The 21,783-nt window shown below is 39.4% G+C and overlaps 1 protein-coding gene across 6 annotated transcripts in view; it reads left to right on the plus strand.

Moving 5' to 3' along the window:
• The window catches only part of MEIKIN (meiotic kinetochore factor), a 137,109-nt gene extending 118,952 nt beyond the window's left edge, over positions 1-18,157 (plus strand). For 3 of the 6 annotated variants that reach the window (XM_055548118.1, XM_055548133.1, XM_055548150.1), the window contains 3 exons: positions 7,791-7,911; positions 17,521-17,591; positions 18,024-18,157. In XM_055548118.1, the coding sequence (XP_055404093.1) occupies positions 7,791-7,911; positions 17,521-17,591; positions 18,024-18,032 (201 nt within the window). In that variant the 3' untranslated portion in view covers positions 18,033-18,157. The remainder of the gene's footprint in view (positions 1-7,790; positions 7,912-17,520; positions 17,592-18,023) is intronic. The other 3 variants (XM_055548125.1, XM_055548140.1, XM_055548153.1) reach the window with 1 other exon arrangement.
• The last annotated feature ends 3,626 nt before the right edge of the window (positions 18,158-21,783 follow it).

Below are 21,783 nucleotides of genomic sequence, written 5' to 3' on the forward strand. Positions count from 1 at the left end.
CAAACTCTTCCAGAAAGTTGCAGAGGAAGGTAAACTTCCAAACTCATTCTATGAGGCCACCATCACCCTAATACCAAAACCTGACAAAGATTCCACAGATGTTTTTTTGTTGCATCTAATTGGTTTTGGGAAATTCTGTTTCCATTTCATTTGTCTTGAGATTTTTTTTTTGGTCTTCTCTTTGATTTCATAATTGACTCACTGGTTTAGTAACATGTGTTGTTTAGTCTCCACTCATTTGTTCTTTCCCCATTTTTCTTTCTATAGTTGATTTATATTTATATACCATTGTGATTGGGAAAAAAAATGCATGATATAATTTCTGTCCCTTTAAATTTTTTGAGGCTTCTTTTGCGCCCAGTACGTGATTTATCTTGGAGCACTTGCTATATGCACTTAAAAAGAATGTGTATTCTGCTGTTTGGGGATTTAATATCCTATAAATGTCTATTAAGTATACCTGGTCCATTAGGCCATTTAAGACCACTGTTTCTTTATTGATTTTCTGTAAGGAGGATCTTTCCATTGATGTCAGTGGAATGTTTAAAGTCCTCTTCTATTAATATTACTGTGTTATTGCCAATTTTTCCCTTTATGACTGTTATGTCTGCTTTATATATTTAGGTGCTCCTGTATGGATTTGTATATGTTAATAAGTATAATATCGTCTTCTTGTATTGTTTCCTTTATCATTATACATGATAATTAATCTTTTTTTTGGTATAGCATTTGTTTTAAAATCTTTCATCTGATATGAATAGTACTACCCCCACATTCTTGCTGTTTGCATTAAATATTTTTTCTATCCCCTCACTTTCAGTCTGTGTGTGTCTTTAACACTGAAGTGAGCCTCAGGTAGGCAGCATATTGAAGAGACTTTATTATTCCAATCATCCACCTTGTGTCTTTTGGTTGGCACATTTATTTCATTGACACATGAAGTAATTATTGTAAGTATGTACTTATTACCATTTTATTACTTTTTTCCAGTTGTTTCTGTAGTTGCTTTCTGTTCATTTTTTTCTTCTTTTTGTTTCTACCATTATATTTTGATGATTTTCTTTAGTGGTGTATTTGGTACATTTCTTTTTGGTTTCTCTGTCCGTTGTAGGTTTTTGATCTGTGGTTATCCCTGGAGAAGGAAATGGAACCCACTCCAGTATTCTTGCCTGGACAATCCCATGGACAGAAGAACCTGGAGGGCTACAGTCCATGGGGTCGCAGAGAGTCACACATGACTGAGCAACTAGCACTTTACCATAGAAATAATATTGACCTATAATTATATCTACTTGTTTTAAATTTGTATTCATTTAAGTTCAAACACATTCTGAAAGATCTAATTTTTTTCTCATTGATTTATTTTTACTTATTTTTTTTTTTTTTACTTTACAATATTGTATTGGTTTTGCCATACATCAACATGAATCCGCCACAGGTATTTTACTCTTTTCCCCCACATTGTGTTTTTGATGTCATATTTTGCATCTTCACATTCATCTTTTTGCTGATAATTGTAGTTGTAGTTGCTTTTACCATTATTTTTTGTCTTTTAATCTGCACACTGGCTTAATTAAGTAATCTTTAATGCTTACTATATATCTGTCTTTCCTACTGGAATTTTCTCTTTCTTCTAGATTCTTACTTCTTTTTCATTTAGAGACCTTTCAACATTTCTTTTAGGGTAGGTTTAATATTGATAAATTCTTACTTCTTTTCCTCCTCTGAGATGATCTTTTTCTCTCTTTCTATTGTAAATGATAATCTTGCTGAGTAGAGTATCCTTGGTTGCAGGTTTTTTCCTTTTAAGACTTTAAAATATAATGCTGCTCTCCTCTGATCTGCAAAGTTTCTGCAAAGAAATCAGGGGATAGCTGAATAGGAATTCACTTGTGTGTGACTCTTTGTTTTTCTCTTGCTGTATTTGAAATTCTTTAACTTCTGCCACTTTAGGTATGACATGTCCTGGTAAGGGTATGATTGAGTTCATCTGGGGAAACCCAGTGGCTCTGCTGTCGTTAGAAGTCTAGACTGCTTCTGGGGTACTGCTTGAGTAAGCACCAGCAGTCGCCGCCACTGCCCCACCTGGGCTCTACCCTAAAAGTAGAGGCTCAGTCACCTTTGCATCCCAAGGTGATGTCTTTTCCCCTGTGTTGGCTGCCACACATCCAGTGCCACTCTGTGACATGGAGTGAGCTGGACCAGGGTGTTCACTTGACTCAATTGGAGAGTACTGTGAGGCAGTTGTTGGAAACCCAGCAGTTGCTGGGGCAGACCTTTGTCTTCCCTGCCTGGCATCAAGCCAGTACCTGCACACTCCTCATGAGTGAAGTCCAGGTTTCTCCAGCCTTACTATCTCTTCCAGTGGTTCTCCAACCAGCCAAAGGGGCCAAATGACTACATTCTCCCAAGAAGACTCTGGTACTGTTCCATATCAGAAGGAGGGAAAAGGAATACTGGGCAGGAAAATTGTAGATGTCCACCTCAGAGTATAAATTTTACATTAGAATAGGCTTCTGTATAAACTTTATTTAAAATATGAGGTGCCTTTCATACATATGTATCTCTGCTTCTGAGTTCTAAGAGATAAGATATGTTATATTTGAAAGAAATGGCATTTCTTTAGAGATGGTCTGCTTGATGGGATATTGTCAAAATTAACTGACAATTACTATTAAATTACCAGTGACATTTTCCACAGCACTTTTGGTACTTACTTTTTTGTTGTTATAATGAAATTATAGGAAGATGTGAAGTGTATTTTGTCATCATTTCTGCTTAAAACTATTCCGAGCTGAATCTTAAAGAATGACTCTGACACTGACCTTGACCCTGATCATTTTTGTTGCTTTTATTTGATGAGAATCCTGTGGATCTAATTGATGATCTCATCCTCCTAAGATCTGTATCTGTTTCTACTACAACAGGTGTAGCCCAGGTTGTGTATCAATTTAGGACCTCTCTGCCCCCCTTTAGTGATTCTGGTTTTGTGTCAGAATCTCATGTTCAGCATTCCCTTCTTCCTGTTAGCCCCTTACTGAGCCAGTCACTATGTCCAGGGGCATAGAATACATTGATTGTTTAGACTGGGTCTTCTGACCATGTTTATGCTTAGAAGTGTTATCAGTGGTGCCAGGAAAACTGGAAAACTACATGTAAAATAATTAAATTTGAATATTCTCTAACACCATGCACAAAATAAACTTGCACAATAAAATGCACAATAAAAATGACTTAAAGACCAAAATGTAAGATCAGATACTATAAAATTCCTAGAGTAAAAACATAGGCAGAATACTCTTTTGACATAAGTTGTATTTACGTCTTTTTGGATCCTCTCCTAGAGTAATGGAGATAAGAACAAAAATAACGAATGGGATCTAATTAAACTTAAAAGCTTTTGCACAGCAAAGGAAACCATAAACAAAATGAAGAGATAACCCCAAAAATGAGAGAACGTATTTGCAAATAATGCAAGCGACAAGGGATTAATCTCCAAAATATAAAAACAGCTCACACAGCTCAATATCAAAAAACCAAACAACCCAATCAAAAAATGGGCAGGAAACCTAAACAGACTTTTCTTGAAAGAAGATATACAGATGACTAAAAAGCACATGAAAAGATGTTTCACATCACTAATTAGAGAAATGAAAATCAAAACTACAGTGAAACCCTCGTACATTGTTGCTGCTGCTGCTGCGTCGCTTTAGTCGTGTCCAACTCTGTGTGACCCCATAGACAGCAGCCCACCAGGCTCCGCCGTCCCTGGGATTCTCCAGGCAAGAACACTGGAGTGGGCTGCCATTGCCTTCTCCAATGCATGAAAGTGAAAGGTGAAAGTGAAGTCGCTCAGTCGTGTCTAACTCTTAGCGACCCCATGAACTGCAGCCCACCAGGCTCCTCCGTCCATGGGATTTTCCAGGTAAGAGTACTGGAGTGGGGTGCCATCGCCTTCTCCCCCTACATTGTTGATGAGAATCTAAATTGGTATAGCCACTATGGGGAACAGTATGGAGTTTCCTTTAAAAACTAAAAATAGAGCTCCTATATGATCCTACAGAAAGCGAAGAATAAAGAAGAATAAAGATAAAGAAGAAACTCTTGATAAAAGTGAAAGAGGAGAGTGAAAAAGTTGGCTTAAAGCTCAACATTCAGAAAACTAAGATCATGGCATCTGGTACCATCACTTTGTGGCAAATAGATTGGGAAACAATGGAAACAGTAACAGACTTTATTTTTGGGGGCTCCCAAATCACTGCAATGGCACCCCACTCCAGTACTCTTGCCTGGAAAATCCCATGGACAGAGGAGCCTGGTAGGCTGCAGTCCATGGGGTCGTGAAGAGTCAGACACGACTGAGCGACTTCACTTTCACTTTTCACTTTTCACTTTCATGCATTGGAGAAGGCAATGGCAGCCCACTCCAGTGTTCTTGCCTGGAGAATCCCAGGGATTGCGGAGCCTGGTGGGCTGCCATCTATGGGGTCGCACAGAGTTGGACATGACTGACGCGACTTAGCAGCAGCAGCAGCAAATCACTGCAGATGGTGACTGCAGCCTTGAAATTAAAAGACATTTGCTCCCTGGAAGAGAAGTTATGACCAACCTAGATGGCATATTAAAAAGCAGAGACATTACTTTGCCAACAAAGGTCCATCTAGTCAAAGCGATGGTTTTTCCAGGAGTCAGGTACGGATGTGAGAGTTGAACTATAAAGAAAACTGAGCACTAAAGAATTGATGCTTTTGAACTGTGGTGTTGGAGAGGACTCTTGAGAATCCCATGGACTGCAAGGAGATCAAACCAGTCCATCCTAAAAGAAATCAGTCCTAAATATTCATTGGAAGGACTGATGCTGAAGCTGAAATTCCAATACTTAGGCCACCTGATGTGAAGAACTGACTCATTTGAAAAGACCCTGATGCTGGGCAGGATTGAAGGCAGGAGGAGAAGGGGCTGAAAGAGGATGAGATGGTTGGATAGCATCACCGACTCAATGGACATGAGTTTGAGTAAGCTCAGGGAGTTGGTGATGGACAGGGAAACCTGGCATGCTGAAGTCTCTGGGGTCACAAAGAGTCAGATATGACTGAGCAAGTGAACTGAACTAATGATCCTACAATTCCACCCCTGTGCATGTACCTAGAGCAAGCTATAATTTGAAAAGATACGTGCATCCCAGTGTTTATTGCAGCACTATTTACAGTAGCTAGACGTGAAGCAACTTGAATGTCCAACTTATGGTTGCCCAGGGGAAGATGAATGAATAAAGACGTGGTATGTTTATACAATGGAATATAACTTGGCCATTAAAAAGAATGAAATAGGCAGAAGACCTACATAGACATTTCTCTGAAGAAGACACACAGACGGCCGACAGGCACATGAAAAGATGTTCAACATCACTAATTATTAGAGAAATGCAAAGACTACAGTGAGGTATCACCTCACACCAGCCAGAATTGATATCATCAGAAAGTCCACAAACAATAAATCTTGGAGAGGGTGTGGAGAGAAGGGAACCCTCCCTCACTGTTGTGAGTGCACGTTCAGTTGCTTCCGTTGTATCCCACTTTATGCAACCCTATGGACTGTAGCCCTCCAGGCTTCTCTATCCATAGGATTCTCCAGGCAAGTATACTGGAGTGGGTTGTCATGCCCTCCTCCAGGGATCTAACCCATGACTCTTGTGTCTCCTGCATTGGTAGACAGGTTCTTTACCACTAGTACCAGCTGGGAAGCCACACCTCAATGTTCTTGGGAATGTAAATTGGTACAGCCACTGTGGAGAACAGTATGGAGATTCCTTAAAAAGCTAAACATAGAGCTACCATACGACCCTGCAGTTCTACTCCTGGGCATATATCTGGAGAAAAACATGATCTGAAAGGATAGATGTACCCCAGTGTTCATTGCAGTACTGTTTACAATAGCCAATACAGGGAAGCAAGCTAAATATCCATCAACAGAGGAATGGATAAAGAAGATGTGATACATATATACAATGGAATATTACTCAGCCATTAAAAAGAATGAAATAATACCATTTGCAGCTACATGGATGGACCTAGAGATTGTCATACTGAGTGAAGTAAGTCAGACAGAGAAGGAGAAATATCATATGACATCCCTTATGCTGCTGCTGCTAAGTCACGTCAGTTGTGTCCGACTCTGTGCAACCCCATAGATGGCACCCCACCAGGCTCCCCCGTCCCTGGGATTCTCCAGGCAAGAACACTGGAGTGGGTTGCCATTTCCTTCTCCAATGCATGAAAGCGAAAAGTGATAGTGAAGTCACTCAGTTGTGTCCAACTCCTAGCGACCCCATGGACTGCAGCCCACCAAGCTCCTGCATCCATGGGATTTCCCAGGCAAGAGTACTGGAGTGGGTTGCCATTGCCTTCTCCAGACATCCCTTATATGTGGAATCTAAAAATAAATGATACACTTAAACTTATTTAAAAAACAGAGACTCACAGACTCAGAGAAGGAATTTATGGTTGCCCAGAGGAAGGATAGGGGGAAGGGATAGTTAGGGAGTTTGGGATGAACATGTATACACTGCTACATTTAAAATGGATAACCAGCAAGGACCTACTGTATAGCGCATGGAACTCTGCTCAATGTTATGTGGCAGCCTGTATGGGAGGGGAGCTTGAGGGAGAATGGATACATATATGTGTAAGGCTGAGTCCCTTTACTGTTCACCTGAAACTATGCCAATAGAAAATTAAAAAATTTAAAAAAAAGAATGAAATAATGCCATTTGCAGTAATATTAAAGGACCTAGAGATTATCATACAAAGTGAAGTAAGCCAGACAGAGAAAGACAAACATCATATGATATCACTTACATGTGGAATCTAAAAAAGTGATACAAATGAACTTATTTACAAAACAGAAAGAGACTCACAGATGTAGAAAAGACAAATTTATAGTTACCAGTGGTTAAAGGGGATGAAAGGAGGGACAAATTAGGAAGTTACTACATATATAAAATAGACAACCAATAAGGACCCACTGTAGAGCACAGGGAGGTATATTCAATATTTTGTAATAACCTATAAGGGAAAAGAATCTGAAAAGGATTCTATACTATATATACATATATATATATGTATATATATATATATTCCTTTTCAGATTCTTTTCTGTACTGTGTACTTTTCTGTGCTGAATCACTGTACTGTATACCTAAAACTAACATGTTATTGTAAATAACTATACTTCAACTTTTTAAAAAGTTATAAAAGTAACCACTAGAAAAACTAAACATTATTGCTGTGGGGGAAGAGATGTAAAGTGGTATATAAGGCTTATTTAATTTAATCCATCAATTATAGAATAAATAAATATCTTCATAAAATTTCCAAAAAATTAACTGAGTTAGGAAATCAAGGAATCTATTGTTTGACTCAGACTTAAATTTAAATTCATGTTTTAATTCAGTAAATCTTATAAACTTTCTCTTCAACTTTGGAGTGCTTGAATCTCAACTCTACCATTACTTTTCTCTATGTTTTTTAAATAAGTTATCCAGCCTCTCTGAACTTAAGTTTCCTTGTTTTACAAATGGGAATAATATAATCTGTTTTGCTGGTTCTTGTGAATATTAAATAAGCAAACGTTTTAAAACCAATTATATAGTGTCTGGAGTGAAGTAAGCACTTCTTAAATGCTTTATATTGCGAATGTCTATGAAATATATCAATATTGAGACTATTTGCCTTTGAAATAAAACAATCTATAGGTTTATTACCTGAAAAATTTTGTAATGTTTTTTTCAGGTACCTTCAAATGCATCAGAAATATGTTATATTATTAAAGCATCACCAGGAACTAGACAAGTGGAAAGTAAAGGAATTATTGTAAAGAAGAAATATTCTCTTCCTGAAGATATACCTCAAGGTACTATAGTATGAATGTAGAACCTACTCTTTGAAAGATACAAAAGATTTTTTCATTGTAAATTCCTTATGTACCCAGGAATTAGTTATAAATTGTATTCTGAGAGTTCTTCCATGAAGTGGAAACGGTAAAATTATAAAAAAGCTTGGTCAGTTTTCAGAACCTGAGTAAAATGGGTTTTTTGAAAGTCTATTACTGTCATCTCTTAAAAAATTAGGTTATGCCATTGATTTAAAGTGTATTTATCTAGTATCTTTCCTTTTATAATTATCTAAAATTAGTGATTTTGGGTTTCATAGATATTTCACTTTTAAATATATGGAGATATTTTTGCATTCACTTAGCATTAGTTGAGCACTTGCTCTGGGAAAGGCACCTCATTATATCTTCTTTATTTCTCACTATTACTTTATGATAACAGGATGTATACTTTTAAAAAAATATATTAAGAATCTGAGGCTTAAAGTAGTATGAAATTTGTCCAAGATCACACTGCTACCAAGTAATGGAGAGGAATTCAATCTTTCAAGGCTTCTATGCTCCAAATTTAGATTTTTCTGTACTTCCCTCACTGCATATCAGACAGAATGTCTAATTACTCAATGAAGCTTGGGAACCTTTGAAAGGTAAGCAAGCAGTAAAGAAACTGAAACTTAATAGGTTATGTATAACTTGATCCTTGCCCCCGTTTCCTCCACAGAACATGCCCAGAGCACTCCTGAAGTCCACAGAGATCTTTTTCATTAAGTTCCTTGACTACTTAATTTAGTCATGCTCATTTGACACTTAATAATATACTACTGGGCTTCCCTGGCGACTCAGATGGTGAAGAATCTGCCTGCAGTGCAGGAGACCTAGGTTCAATTCCTGGGTTGGGAAGATCCCCCGGTGAAGGGAATGGCTACCCATTCCAGTATTCTTCCCTGGAGAATTCCATAGACTGAGGAGCCTGGCAGTCTACCTGACATAATTCATAATGCTAACTTTTTATATTCTTTGGGTTATGAAGTTTTAAATGACAGAAATCACGTAATAGACCTCTTTCTATCTCAGTCTCTGATAACTTTAGCATAGTGGTAGGGAATAGTAGATGCTGTATCAATCAGGGTTCTACCAAAAAAACAGAATAAGTGGTATATATAGAGAGACACATATATGTATAGGTATATAAAGAGATTTATTTTAGAGAATTGACTTATGCAATTGGAAGGTCTGATTGCAACCTATAGGGCAGGCTAAAAATTCTTGGGCAGGAGCCAATGATACAGTAAATCCTCAGGAGGAATTTTTCTTCAGAGAAACTTCAGTTTTGTTCTTAAGGTCTTTCAGTTGATTGTATGAGGCCTACCCACATTACCAAGGATAATCTCCTTTACTTAAAGTTATTTATTACATATGTTAACCATAATACCTTCATAGAAGCACCAAGATTAGTATTTAATTTAATTAGGTAATGTTACCTAGCCAAGTTGATGCATACAACTTACCATCACAGTCTACTCCATGTCAACTATGCATTCATACACATCTCCTTAAACCATATTTAATGTCTAAATAAAGACAATAACAAAGTAATACTTCTGCCTAACATACTACAGCTACTCTACATAAAACTGAAAATGTGATCACTCCTTCCCCAGAAGAGGATAAAGTCCTTGGGTGATGTTTGTTTTTCTCCTTGATATCCTGTAACTTAGGTACTATGATATAAAGTTAAGTGTTATTAAGAAAACTTATGTTACATGATATAGGCATGAAAGAGGGAAGAAAACAAAAATATTTGCTTAACTAGTCATGTGGTCATAACAGGGACTTATAATTACTTTCTTCCACTACTTATTTCATACTACCTCTACCATCAGCAACCACCTCAACTGGTTGTGGTTCTTTTACTGGTCAGGTGACACAACCCTCATTTCTGAAGGGCCTGTGCCATCAGTAGTCCCACTTAGATTGGGTTATTATAGTTTTCCATTGACCTTAATGATGGGGCATGGTAGTACTAAGAGATGCTCTTAGTACTGCCAGGCTCCTCTGTCTATGGGATTCTCCAGGCAAGAATACTGGAGTGGGTTGCCATTTCCTTCTCCAGGGGAACTTCCCAACCCAGGAATTGAACCCAGGTCTCTCCCACATTGCAGGTAGATGCTTTACTGACTGAGCTACACCAGAAAGCCCAGAGATGCTCTAAATGATCTCCTGTATTCCAGATATCCTCTTCCTTACCTCCATCATGGCACAGTAGTCCGATTTCCCCTTGGCAGTCAGGATCAATCACCCCAGCCAGCACAAAGAAGTTTCTTCTTTGCCTGTTGACTCAGAGGTGTGAGAAGCCCAAAGTGACTAGGTGGCTATCTTAATTTCCAGTTCAATAGAATCATTGTTGTGACTCCTGGTAACAGCATTTCTTCCTTTTGAACTAAGATATATAGACCTATAGAGCATAAAGTCATGGCCACAGGAGGCAAAAATTCTCCTAGTGGGTCACAAGGGGTAGTATTGAATGGTCTCACTTCCATTTCTACCACTTGATTCCTGGGCCTGTGAATCATGGTTATGGAGAAACAGTACCACCATATATTGGATGCTGAGTCAGAACATACAGAACCTTAGGCATAACCTTGCCCCAGTTCTGCAGGTTGATGCTATAATGAATCTTCTAAAGGCCTTTCCACCATTTTGTCAAGCCAGCTGCTTCAGAGTGGTGGGGAACATGATAAGACCAGTAAATTCTAAGAGCTTGGGCCTATTGCCAAACTATTTTTTCTGTTAAGTGAGTAGCATGATCAGAAACAATGTTTTGGGATAACTGTAAATCCTTGGTTGGTGAGTTTTGGCAGAAGCATTATGTACAGGGAAGGCAAATCCATATCCAGAATAATTGTCTATTCCAGTAAGAATAAAATGTTTCCCCCTTCATGATGGAAGTGGACCAATGTACTCAACCCACGAGGTAGCTCGCTGACCACTCCAGGGAAAGTAAAAGTCACTCAGTTGTGTCTGCTCTTTGTGACCCCATGGACTATACAGTCCATGGAATTCTCCAGGCCAGAATACTGGAGTGGGTAGCCTTTCTCTAGGGGATCTTCACTAGGTGTTGGTCTTTGCTGCTGACAGATTGGGTACTCAGCAGTGGCTGTAGCCAGGCCGACTTTGGTGAGTGGAAGTCTGTTTTGCTGAGGCCATGCATAATCTATCCCTGTCACCATGGCCACTTTGTTCATTGGCTTATTGGGTGATGACAGGGGTGGCTGGGGAAAGAAGCTAACTGGTATCCACATAACAGGTAATCTTTTCCACTTGATTATGAAAATTGTCCTCTGCTTAGGTAACATTTGTTGAGTGTTCATGTGGGATACTGATATCATCATGTTTTTGCCCATTCAGAGAGTTCTAGTCTCATACCTCTTCTCATATTTTCTTGTCATCAATTTTCAAATCATGTATCTTCCAAGTACCTGACTACCTAGCCAAATTATTGGTCACAGCCAATGAAAGTGAAAGTGTTGGTCGCTCAGTCATGTCCAATTCTTTGCGACCCCATGGAGTGTAGCCCCACCAGGCTCCTCTGTTCATGGGATTCTCCAGGCAAGAATACTGGAATGGGTAGCTATTACCTTCTCCAGGGGATCTTCCCAACCTAGGGACAAAACCCAGGTCTCCTGCCTTGCAGGCAGCTTCTTTACCATCTGAGCCACCTCATATATAATCACACATTTGGCCATTTCTTCCAATAAAGTGAACAACTGGATTCAGTCCTTGAAGTTCTGCCCACTTGAAGGATATTCCTTCACCGATTTCCTTCCGGGATGTCCCAGAAAGAAGCTATAGGTGCTAAAGCTGTCCACTTTCAGGTGGTGTCTGCATATCATGGAGAACCATCTGTAGATGAACCCTGAGCTTTCTTTTCATCAGTTACCTGTCCAGAACTCCCCATGATACCATTAAAGCAAGCAGGGAAAGAGAAGATAAAGTATCAGGAATAGTGGACATGGTGTGTGGCTCACTTCCTCATATAACTTACTTTTGCCTTCAGGGCCTGCTTGAGCCCAATCTCATAAACCTGTTTCTATTTGCTAACAGTGTGCTGCTCTTCGCAGCCAGCCTTATGGCTTGGTGCATCAGACAACACACAATTCATGGTGGGCAGCTCAGCTCTCATTGTAACTTGGTGGTCCATGGTTAAGGGTTTGATCTCTACTAAGACTCAGTAGCAGAGCATAAGCTATTTCTCAAAAAGAGAGTGATTACCCACGGAGGATGGCAGCACTCTGTTGAAAAATCCTCAGGGCCTGTACTGTGATTATCCATCTGCAAGCCCCAAACAGCTTCTCTTTTTGCCACTGCCACTTCAAGCACCATTCGATCTGCTGGACCATTATGGCACAAGCAGTACAGTAGCCTGGACCTTTTGCAGACTCTTCTCTTTGTTCTGAGACCCCCTCAAAACCAGCAACTTTTTAGGTCACTCAGTAAGTGGGCTGGAGTTGTACACACAAATGAGGGATATGTTGACTCCAAAATCTAAAATGGCCCTCTACGTATTGTGTCTGGTTTTTCGGTTGTTGGAGGGTCCAGATGCAACAATTTACCCTTTACCTTGTAAGGCAGATGTCTTATACCACTGGACCCCTAGAAGTTTCACTGAAATGGAAAGAAACCCAGAAATTCCATTTCCCTGGGCCCTAGAGACCCAGAATTTCTATTCTGAGGAATATATCCACTGTAAGTTCAGTTCAGTTCAGTCGCTCAGTTGTGTCCGACTCTTTGCGACCCCATGAATCGCAGCACCCCAGGCCTCCCTGTCCATCACCAACTCCCGGAGTTCACTGAGACTCACGTCCATCGAGTCACTGATGCCATCCAGCCATCTCATCCTCTGTTGTCCCCTTCTCCTCCTGCCCCAAACCCCTCCCAGCATCAGAGTCTTTTCCAATGAGTCAACTCTTCGCATGAGGTGGCCAAAGTACTGGAGTTTCAGCTTTAGCATCATTCCTTCCAAAGAAATCCCAGCACTGATCTCCTTTAGGATGGACTGGTTGGATCTCCTTGCAGTCCAAGGGACTCTCAAGTGTCTTCTCCAACACCACAATTCAAAAGCATCAACTGTAGTGTGCGCATATATTCCTCATAAGAAATATACTAGAATGTTCATAGCAGCACTATTGGTAACAGCTTCAAACCAGAAACTCTTTGAATATGCCCATCAACAGTAGAATGGATAAATAAACTGTGATATAGTCACTGATTAAAGTGCTATATAGTACTGAGAATCAACAGTATACAGTTACTTGCAAGAGTATTGATGAGTCCCACACAAGAAGCCAAATACAATAGAGTACATTTAATATCACTTATATTTAGTAGTACAAAACTAAACTATGATGGAAATCACTATGGTGGATGTCCTTGTTGGGGACCTGGTATTAACTGGAAAGTGTTATAAGAGGGAATTCTAGGGTCCTGGTTGGTAGTGTTCCGTTTCATTATCCTGATGGTAGTTACATGGATGTGTTAAGTTTCTGAAGGCCCAAGAAGCTGTATAGTACTTTTCTGTGTGTATGTAAATTGATAAAAATTGATAAATTGATATCAGTAAATTGATAAAAATAAACTCTTAACTTGATCTTTTTGGCCTGTCATAATAACTCATCAGGTAATGTCATAATTCTGGGTTTAATTATGCAACAAACCAAAACTAAATTGTGTCTAGGAGGTTCTTTCTAGTGTTAAGGCCAAATTTTTTAGTTTAATTCAGAGAGTCCCACTGATGCATATTGAACCAGTTGTGCCACCTCCTGGCTTCTTCCTAGGCTCTCATCGCATACAGCAGCCTCCATATTTAAGTAATTCCCTTTCAACCTCTGGGCACTTGTCTCTGTCTTTCCTTTCATAAAAATAGCAAAGCCCCAAGCTAACTGTGAGCATGTTATTTTAAACATGCAGCAGCCTATTTTTAGTCCTGGCATTTAACAGTTTAGCTAGTTTGGCAGTAATCTAATCAGGGACAGAGCGAAGCTCACTTTTGATGGTCTAGGACCCCTGTTCAGTATGCTTCTTGTTCATTTATAACTGGTATTATGCTGATTAAAGAAAAAATTGGTGAAAGTAAACCACGAGTCCAAAAGAGATATGGTTGAAGAGATGGTGTGGGTAAGTAGAGATCTGAGAATGGTTACAGACAGACAGATAGAAGAGGCCTTATAAAACATCCAGTCCAAGGTTTCTCATTGTGTGGTCCTCTGACTACCTGTACCGGAATCACTGTAGATCTGATAAATTATAATCTCTGGAGAGATGGCACAAGTATCTACAATTTGATGAGCTTTCTATATGATCCCTATAAGCACTAAAATTTGAGAACCATATGATAATCTAGTTTGTTTTACTCATTTTGCATACAACAAAAACGACCTGGCTATATTGATAAGTAACTTGTCCATGGTCATATGGGTAGTTACTGGCAGAATCAGAACTAGAACTTAGCTTTCCTGGTTCTTGCTAAGTTTGACTGTTGTTGTTTAGCAGCTAAGTTATGTCCGATTCTTTGTGACCCCATGGACTGCAGTTCACCAGGCTTCCCTGTCTTTCATTATCTCCCAGAGTTTGCTCAAACTCATGTCCATTGAGTCAGTGATTCCATCCAATCATCTCATCCTCTGTCACCCCCTTCTCCTCCTGTCCTCAGTCTTTCCTAGCATCAGAGTCTTTTCCAATGAGATTGCTCTTTATATCATGGGCCAGAGTATTGGAGCTTCAGCTTCTGCATCAGTCCTTCCAATGAGTATTCAGGGTTGATTTCCTTTAGCATTGACTGGTTTGATCTTCTTGCTGTGCAAAGGACTCTCAAAGAGTTCTCCAGCACCACAATTTGAAAGCATTAATTCTTCGGTGCTCAGCCTTCTTTATGGCCTAACTCTCACATCCATTCATAACTACTGGGAAAACCATAGCTTTGACTATATGGACCTTTGTTGGCAAAGTGATGTCTGTGCTTTTTAATTTGCTGTATAGTTTGTCATAGCTTTTCTTCCAAGGAGCAAGCATCTTTTAATTTCATGGCTCCAGTCACCATTTGCAGTGATTTCGGGGCCCAAGAAAATAAAATCTGTCACTGTTTTCACTTTTCCCCCATATATTTGTCATGAATGTTGAGTTTTAAGCCAAATTTTTCACTCTCCTCTTTCACCCTCATCAAGAGGCTCTTTAGTTCCTCTTCACTGTCTACCTTTAGTGTGGTATCATCTGCATATCTGAGATTATTGATATTTGACTGGGTAGCTGTCATATAGGGAATGCAAGAGTAGATAGGGCTCTGAGTTTCTCAGCTCATCCAGACAGAGCAGTCTTGCTTCTCTTTGCTTTACACATTGGATTTCTATATTTTATTTAAACAGAGACTTAAAACTTTTTTTAAACCAATAAGAAGAACCAGCCAATCATTGCTTTATACTTTTACAGTTACAGCAATGGAGATCTAAGTTATTGGTACTTTAATTCAGCCAACAAGCATGCATTGTATTATTAGCTAGGGATATGAATACAGCTTTTGTCCTCCAGGGCTTACAGATTCATCATGAGGTAGACTTCACAGTCTTCTCTCTAAGGTGATAAGTTAGAAGTGGAGCAAAGCATCCTAGGAGCCCAGGAGAGGATGATTTTAACTTTGAAGTGTCAGGGAAGACTTCCAAGGTAACAGTACCTTTTGGAAAATCAAACAAAACCTGTAGCTATCCTTAGATTTTGAGATTTTTATTTTCTTCAGAAAAGCTGATAAATGATATGTTAAAAATTTATATCTTAAGCTAGTATAATAACAGCTTTTACCTGGATATATATCTTAAGTGAGAGTTTGAATTTTTAGATAATAGTAGCAGGCAGAAGGCAATGGCACCCCACTCCAGTACTCTTTCCTGGAAAATCCCATGGGTGGAGGAGCCTGGTAGGCTGCAGTCCATGGGGTCGCTAGGTGTCGGACATGACTGAGTGACTTCACTTTCACCTTTCACTTTAATGCATTGGAGAAGGAAATGGCAACCCACTCCAGTGTTCTTGCCTGGAGAATCCCAGGGACAGGGGAGCCTGGTTGGCTGCCATCTCTGGGGTCTCACAGAGTCGGACACAACTAAAGCGACTTAGCAGCAGCAGCATCAGGCAGAAGTATCACACAGAAATACGATTAAGTATGGTGCTCATACCACATTGGAAATTTATAAATTATGCAGATTCTGGTGTCATTGCTTCAGAAGTCTGATTCAAGATTTCTGGGAACTGAGAACCGGTGTAACCTAAAATGTTTATTGGTATAATTACCAGGATTTAGTGACTGTTTAGGTACTGGTTCAGGGTAGTGAGAGAGAAAGGCAGTTAGAGGGATGACTTGTAGGTCTCTAGTATTATAAAGTTTTAGAGATGATATCGGAGAAGGCAATGGCACACCACTCCAGTACTCTTGCCTGGAAAATCCTATGGACGGAGGAGCCTGGTGGGCTGCAGTCCATGGAGTCGATACGAGTTGGACACGACTGAGCGACTTCCCTTTCACTTTTCACTTTCATGCATTGGAGAAAGAAATGGCAACCCACTCCAGTGTTCATGCCTGGAGAATCCCAGGGACAGGGGAGCCTGGTGGGCTGCCGTCTATGGGGTCACACAGAGTCGGACACGACTGAAGTGACTTAGCAGCAGCAGCAGGAGAGATGATATGCTGTAGGTGATGTCAGGGGTAAATACAGAGCATGGCCCTGGATGTATATATGAATGCCAAGGAGGGGTGGAGGAGACTACATAGTTGGATGGGCTGGTTGCCACTTGGAAAGTTTAAGTTGTATGGAGAGGATGACTGTGGCCCAGTTTCCAAAGTGATCAACAAGTGAGCAAACAGTATCTGAGGTCAGTGAAGATAACAATAAGGAAGAGTAGAGGGTAGAATTCTTGCCTGGAGAATCCCAGGTATGGTGGAGCCTGGTGGGCTGCCATCTATGGGGTCGCACAGAGTTGGACACGACTGGAGCGACTTAGCAGTAGCAGCAGCAGAGGGTAGAATAGCCAGTACTTCCCAAACTTTAGTTTACTTGTGACTTGCTTGAGGATCTTATTAAAAATGGAGATTTATGATTCTCTTGCTCTGGAATGGAGCCCAAGATTCTACATTTCTAATCAACTCCTAGATGACATTGAAGTTACTGGTCCATGGACCACTAAAGATACAGGTCTCCGGTGCTCAAACAGCTGTACATCAGACTTTCCTGGATATTTGAGTCCCTTGTTCAGAGGTTCTGTCCTATTTGGTATGGAGTATAGCCTGGATATCGGGATTTTTAAAAGCTTAAATAACTCTAAGGTGCAGCAGAGTTTGAAAACCATTGATATAGGCTGATTAGGCCAGGCATAAGGTGTATCATAGAATGAATGTGACAATGGAAATACATAAAGTTGACTCCACCTGTTATTATCATCTAAACATTCAAATTCTCACTAAAGATATATGTCCAGTTATTCTATTAGCTTAAGATATGAATTTATAACATACCATTTATCATTTTTTCTGAGAAAATAAAAATCTCAAAATCTAAGGATAGCTATAGGTTTTGTTTGATTTTCCAAAAGGTACAAGATATTGGGAGGAAGAAAGTCCTCAGAATCCTGTATTGGAAAGAACCTGGGTTCAGCTACAACAGGTCAGTAGGAGAATGGAAGGAGAGATAGCCTGGAAAAGGAGATTCTGACTAGCTGGTGGCTGTGGAGGACTGGGATGGGAACCACAACTGGATGGATTCCACCAGGTTACCAGGCTGGAGTTAGCAGCCTATGATGGCCACTGACAGCTGTCTTCCTGAGCTTTCTGTTGGAATGTCAGACAGGTCTCCTTGTGCCTCCAAAGAGAAGAGAAGTATCCTCAGTATGTCCAGGAGGGAGTGAGCCAGCTTTCCCTTTTTCTTTCTTTCTTATTTTGATGACCTCTAGATTTGTTTCCTAAGGATTGATGGATTGAAACTAGAGTTAGTTGCTTGGACATCAAGTGTTCTCTCCCCTAGGGACTGGTTATTAATAACTATTAGACACATGCTTGTGATGTATATGAAATAATCTATTGTTATTTTTTTCTCCAGATATTATAATAAAAACAAGTGGAAGGATGTAGCAGGTGTGGCTGAATTTTCACTACTTTGAAGACTTGGATGTGAAGTCAAAGTCCGTGAAGCAGAATATCTGCTTGAAATTATATAAAATTAAAAAATCAAAATTCTCTAATTATTTGTGCTATATCCTGATGTTGAAATTCTACTGAGAGTCTTATAAATTACTTTTAATGAGCTGAGAAAGAATCATCCTTCTATCTGTTTCTTAAATATATATATATTTGTATTATAAAATAACAAACAGCTTATATTAGAAGACTGTACACTAAATAGATGACTTCAGCTATTTATAAAGATGCAATACCAGGATACCAGGTAACTTCCTTTGATGGTTTTTTCCCAAGTTTATCCTTTGTATGGATTGACAGTAGTAAAATTGTTGATGCTTATATTACAAGCTATTTTTAACAGAACTTAATTGAAACCACATGAGTGAGAGACCTAATTCCAGGTCTGACCGAAAGAAACTTTATACTCAAGGTTTGCTGAAGCAGGAATTGTGTAATACTTTCAATCAATCAGATACTAAGTATTTAATATTACCTCATCCCAAACAACCTTCTTTAGCTAGTGCTATCTATCTGTAGGATTTTTTTTGAGGTGTAATATATCTTGGAAATGACCTTCCTAAAAAGCAGCAATCCTATTGTCAGTGAACACAGTATAGTGTATAACTGGTGGTGAGGTTTTAATTCTGATGGTTTTACTAATGTTATTAGACATAAAATCAAGTGAGGCAAAATTTCAGAGCTGCTTCAGTATGAAGGAAAATTCTAAAATTGAAGAATTAACTGAGGTTACATAACCCATATAGTACTCATTTTAAAATAGGAGTCTCATGAAGATATTCTTGTAAATAATTTCACAAGGCCTTAAGCCATTAACAAAACTTACTTGTGATTTTGGTTTTATATTCTAATTTGGAGGTAAAATACAGGAAAGCTGTTAGGAAATATAGAAGAGATCATTAATGATGGAGGTTAGAACCAAATTTAGACCTGATTTCTCAATCAGTACTCAACTAAGTCAGCAACTCTTGTGGTCGTTTTAAAAAGCAGTAATGTGATAAGCAGCGGGGGAATATGAAATTAAATAGAAGGCTTATTTCCTGCCTTCTAGGAGTTTATAATCCAAAGGAGAGGGGTGAGAATGAGAACAAAGTATTTGATAGTTTCTAAACAGGTGGTAGGTTCTTGTGAGAAAAAATGATACCTGATTCTTAGACTGGGCCTAGTGGGGCTGGAGGAAATAAACATTTGATAGTTTCATATTGCTGATAAGAAAAATATAAAGATAAAGACTTGGCCAGGCTGATGTGATTTAGAAAGTGAGATAACCAGGAAGTGAAGGTAGGACTATGTGAATCCACTATTTTTATCAGCTGGAGCACAGGGAAAGGTGGGAGGGAGGAAAGAGTTGCAACTGAAGTTCAAGGCTTACTAGTAAAGGACATAACTTTAGTTATGATTAAGAGAAAGGAAAGTAGAATAACCCGACTTGCTATCTGCCAGACGTGAGAAGTTCTAGGAAGATTCCTGTTGGCAAATCCTAGAAGGTTATACTTGTAACTTTGCATTGGTGGGTAGGCTCCAGACATCTTTCAGTGAACCTCCCTGGAAGACCATCAGAAAAGGAGTTCATTTCTTTCTGGGGAGAGTGTCTCCGTAGTTTTCATCATATTTTCAAAGTGGTCTGTGTTTTTTAAAAGGTTAACAATGGGACTGGACCACTTTATTTTAGCATACAACTAATTACATTTCATTTCTAAGCACTTAAAATTATATTTTCAAGTTCATGAAAAGAAAAAACGAACCCTCATGTCACAAGTACCCAGAAAATTCAGTTAAAAATTCATGAAAGGCCAAGCAATCATGATGCCATTTCCATTTAAAAAATTTAACTAAAGTTTTGTTCACCTTTACAAGGTTTGTTCAGTTATGAATAGCTTCTTTATCTCATATTGTGCACACAGCATATGTGCTTATATGAAGGGTGTGATGCCTAGACTTTCCAGATAGAAGTTATCTTCAGTCTCCTGCTCTACTGTAGCTTTCTAACCTTCATTTTAAAATACTGGATCATCTTATATCTTAAATGCTCCCTTGATTCTATATATTCTTCTACCTATATAATAATTCCTTACCTGTTTATATCCATGTTTCCTGAGAAGAGTCCTTTCTGCTTTTTCACTGATTCCCTTCACTGCTCATTCCTTTCTCCTCTTCCTTCCCCTACCCTCAACACACATAAAGCCTGGTTTCACCTTGGGCCCTTCACTGACACTGGTCCCCTCAAGGCTACCAGCACTCCTTTGATGTTAATCTAAGGAGTATTTCTCAGTTCTCATCTTACCCAGCCTCTCCTAGCTAATGATGTTGTAGACTATTACTCTCCTCTTGAAATACTACAGTAAGGAATGACTTCTCTGAAACATTACTCTCCAGGCTTTCATCTCATCTCTTATCTCATCCCACCTTTGATCTCTTTATCTTCCATTTCTCCTTACTTTCCTTTGTCCCATCTTTAAATTTTGTTGTTTCTTTGAGTTATAATCTAGGACTTCTTTTTTTTTTTTTTTTTCTCTTAATTTATCTTTTTATCTGTTGCTCTGCACTGGGATCTCAGGTTGTGACCTGTGAACTATTACTTACAGCATGTGGGATCTAGTTCCTTGACCAGGGACTGAACCCAGGCCCCCTGTATTGGGAGTGCAGAATCTTAGCCACTGAACCACCAGGGAAGTCCCATATTCTAGGGCTTCTTATATTACACTGTCTCTCTTGGTGATCTCATCTACCACTGCCATTGGTTATTATCTCTGTTCAGTTGACCCCAAATCGTTGTCAGTAACTGCCATGGATATTGGTAGTGAATATGTGTGGTGACTGGCCCTGCCTGTGTCCCCCAGAAGTTTATTGTCTTTGCTTGTGTTCCCACAGCATCTTGTACTTACTACATAATACTATTTATCACAATGTACTGTAATTGCCTTTCAAATTCTACACTTTCTCCCTTCGACTATTAAGATTCTTGAATGTAGAAACTACATCTTGTTCACCACTGTATTTCTGTTCCCCTCTACCTCCCCTGTAATTGGATTTTGAGTTTCCAAGTCACATGATTTAGGTGGGGAAGAAACACAAGCTGGAATCAAGATTGCTGGGAGAAATATCAATAACCTCAGATATGCAGATGACACCACCCTTATGGCAGAAAGTGAAGAGGAACTAAAAAGCCTTTGATGAAAGTGAAAGTGGAGAGTGAAAAAGTTGGCTTAAAGCTCAACATTCAGAAAACGAAGATCATGGCATCTGGTCCCATCACTTCATGGGAAATAGATGGGGAGACAGTGGAAACAGTGTCAGACTTTATTTTTTGGGGCTCCAAAATCACTGCAGATGGTGACTGCAGCCATGAAATTAAAAGACGCTTACTCCTTGGAGGGAAAGTTATGACCAACCTAGATAGCATATTCAAAAGCAGAGACATTACTTTGCCAACAAAGGTCCATCTAGTCAAGGCTATGGTTTTTCCTGTGGTCATGTATGGATGTGAGAGTTGGACTGTGAAGAAGGCTGAGCGCCGAAGAATTGATGCTTTTGAACTGTGTTGTTGGAGAAGACTGTTGCGAGTCCCTTGGACTGCAAGGAGATCCAACCAGTCCATTCTGAAGGAGATCAGCCCTCGGATTTCTTTGGAGGGAATGATGCTAAAGCTGAAACTCCAGTAC

The sequence above is a fragment of the Bubalus kerabau genome, chromosome 1 (genome assembly GCF_029407905.1).
Source record: "Bubalus kerabau isolate K-KA32 ecotype Philippines breed swamp buffalo chromosome 1, PCC_UOA_SB_1v2, whole genome shotgun sequence".
NCBI lineage: Eukaryota > Metazoa > Chordata > Mammalia > Artiodactyla > Bovidae > Bubalus > Bubalus kerabau.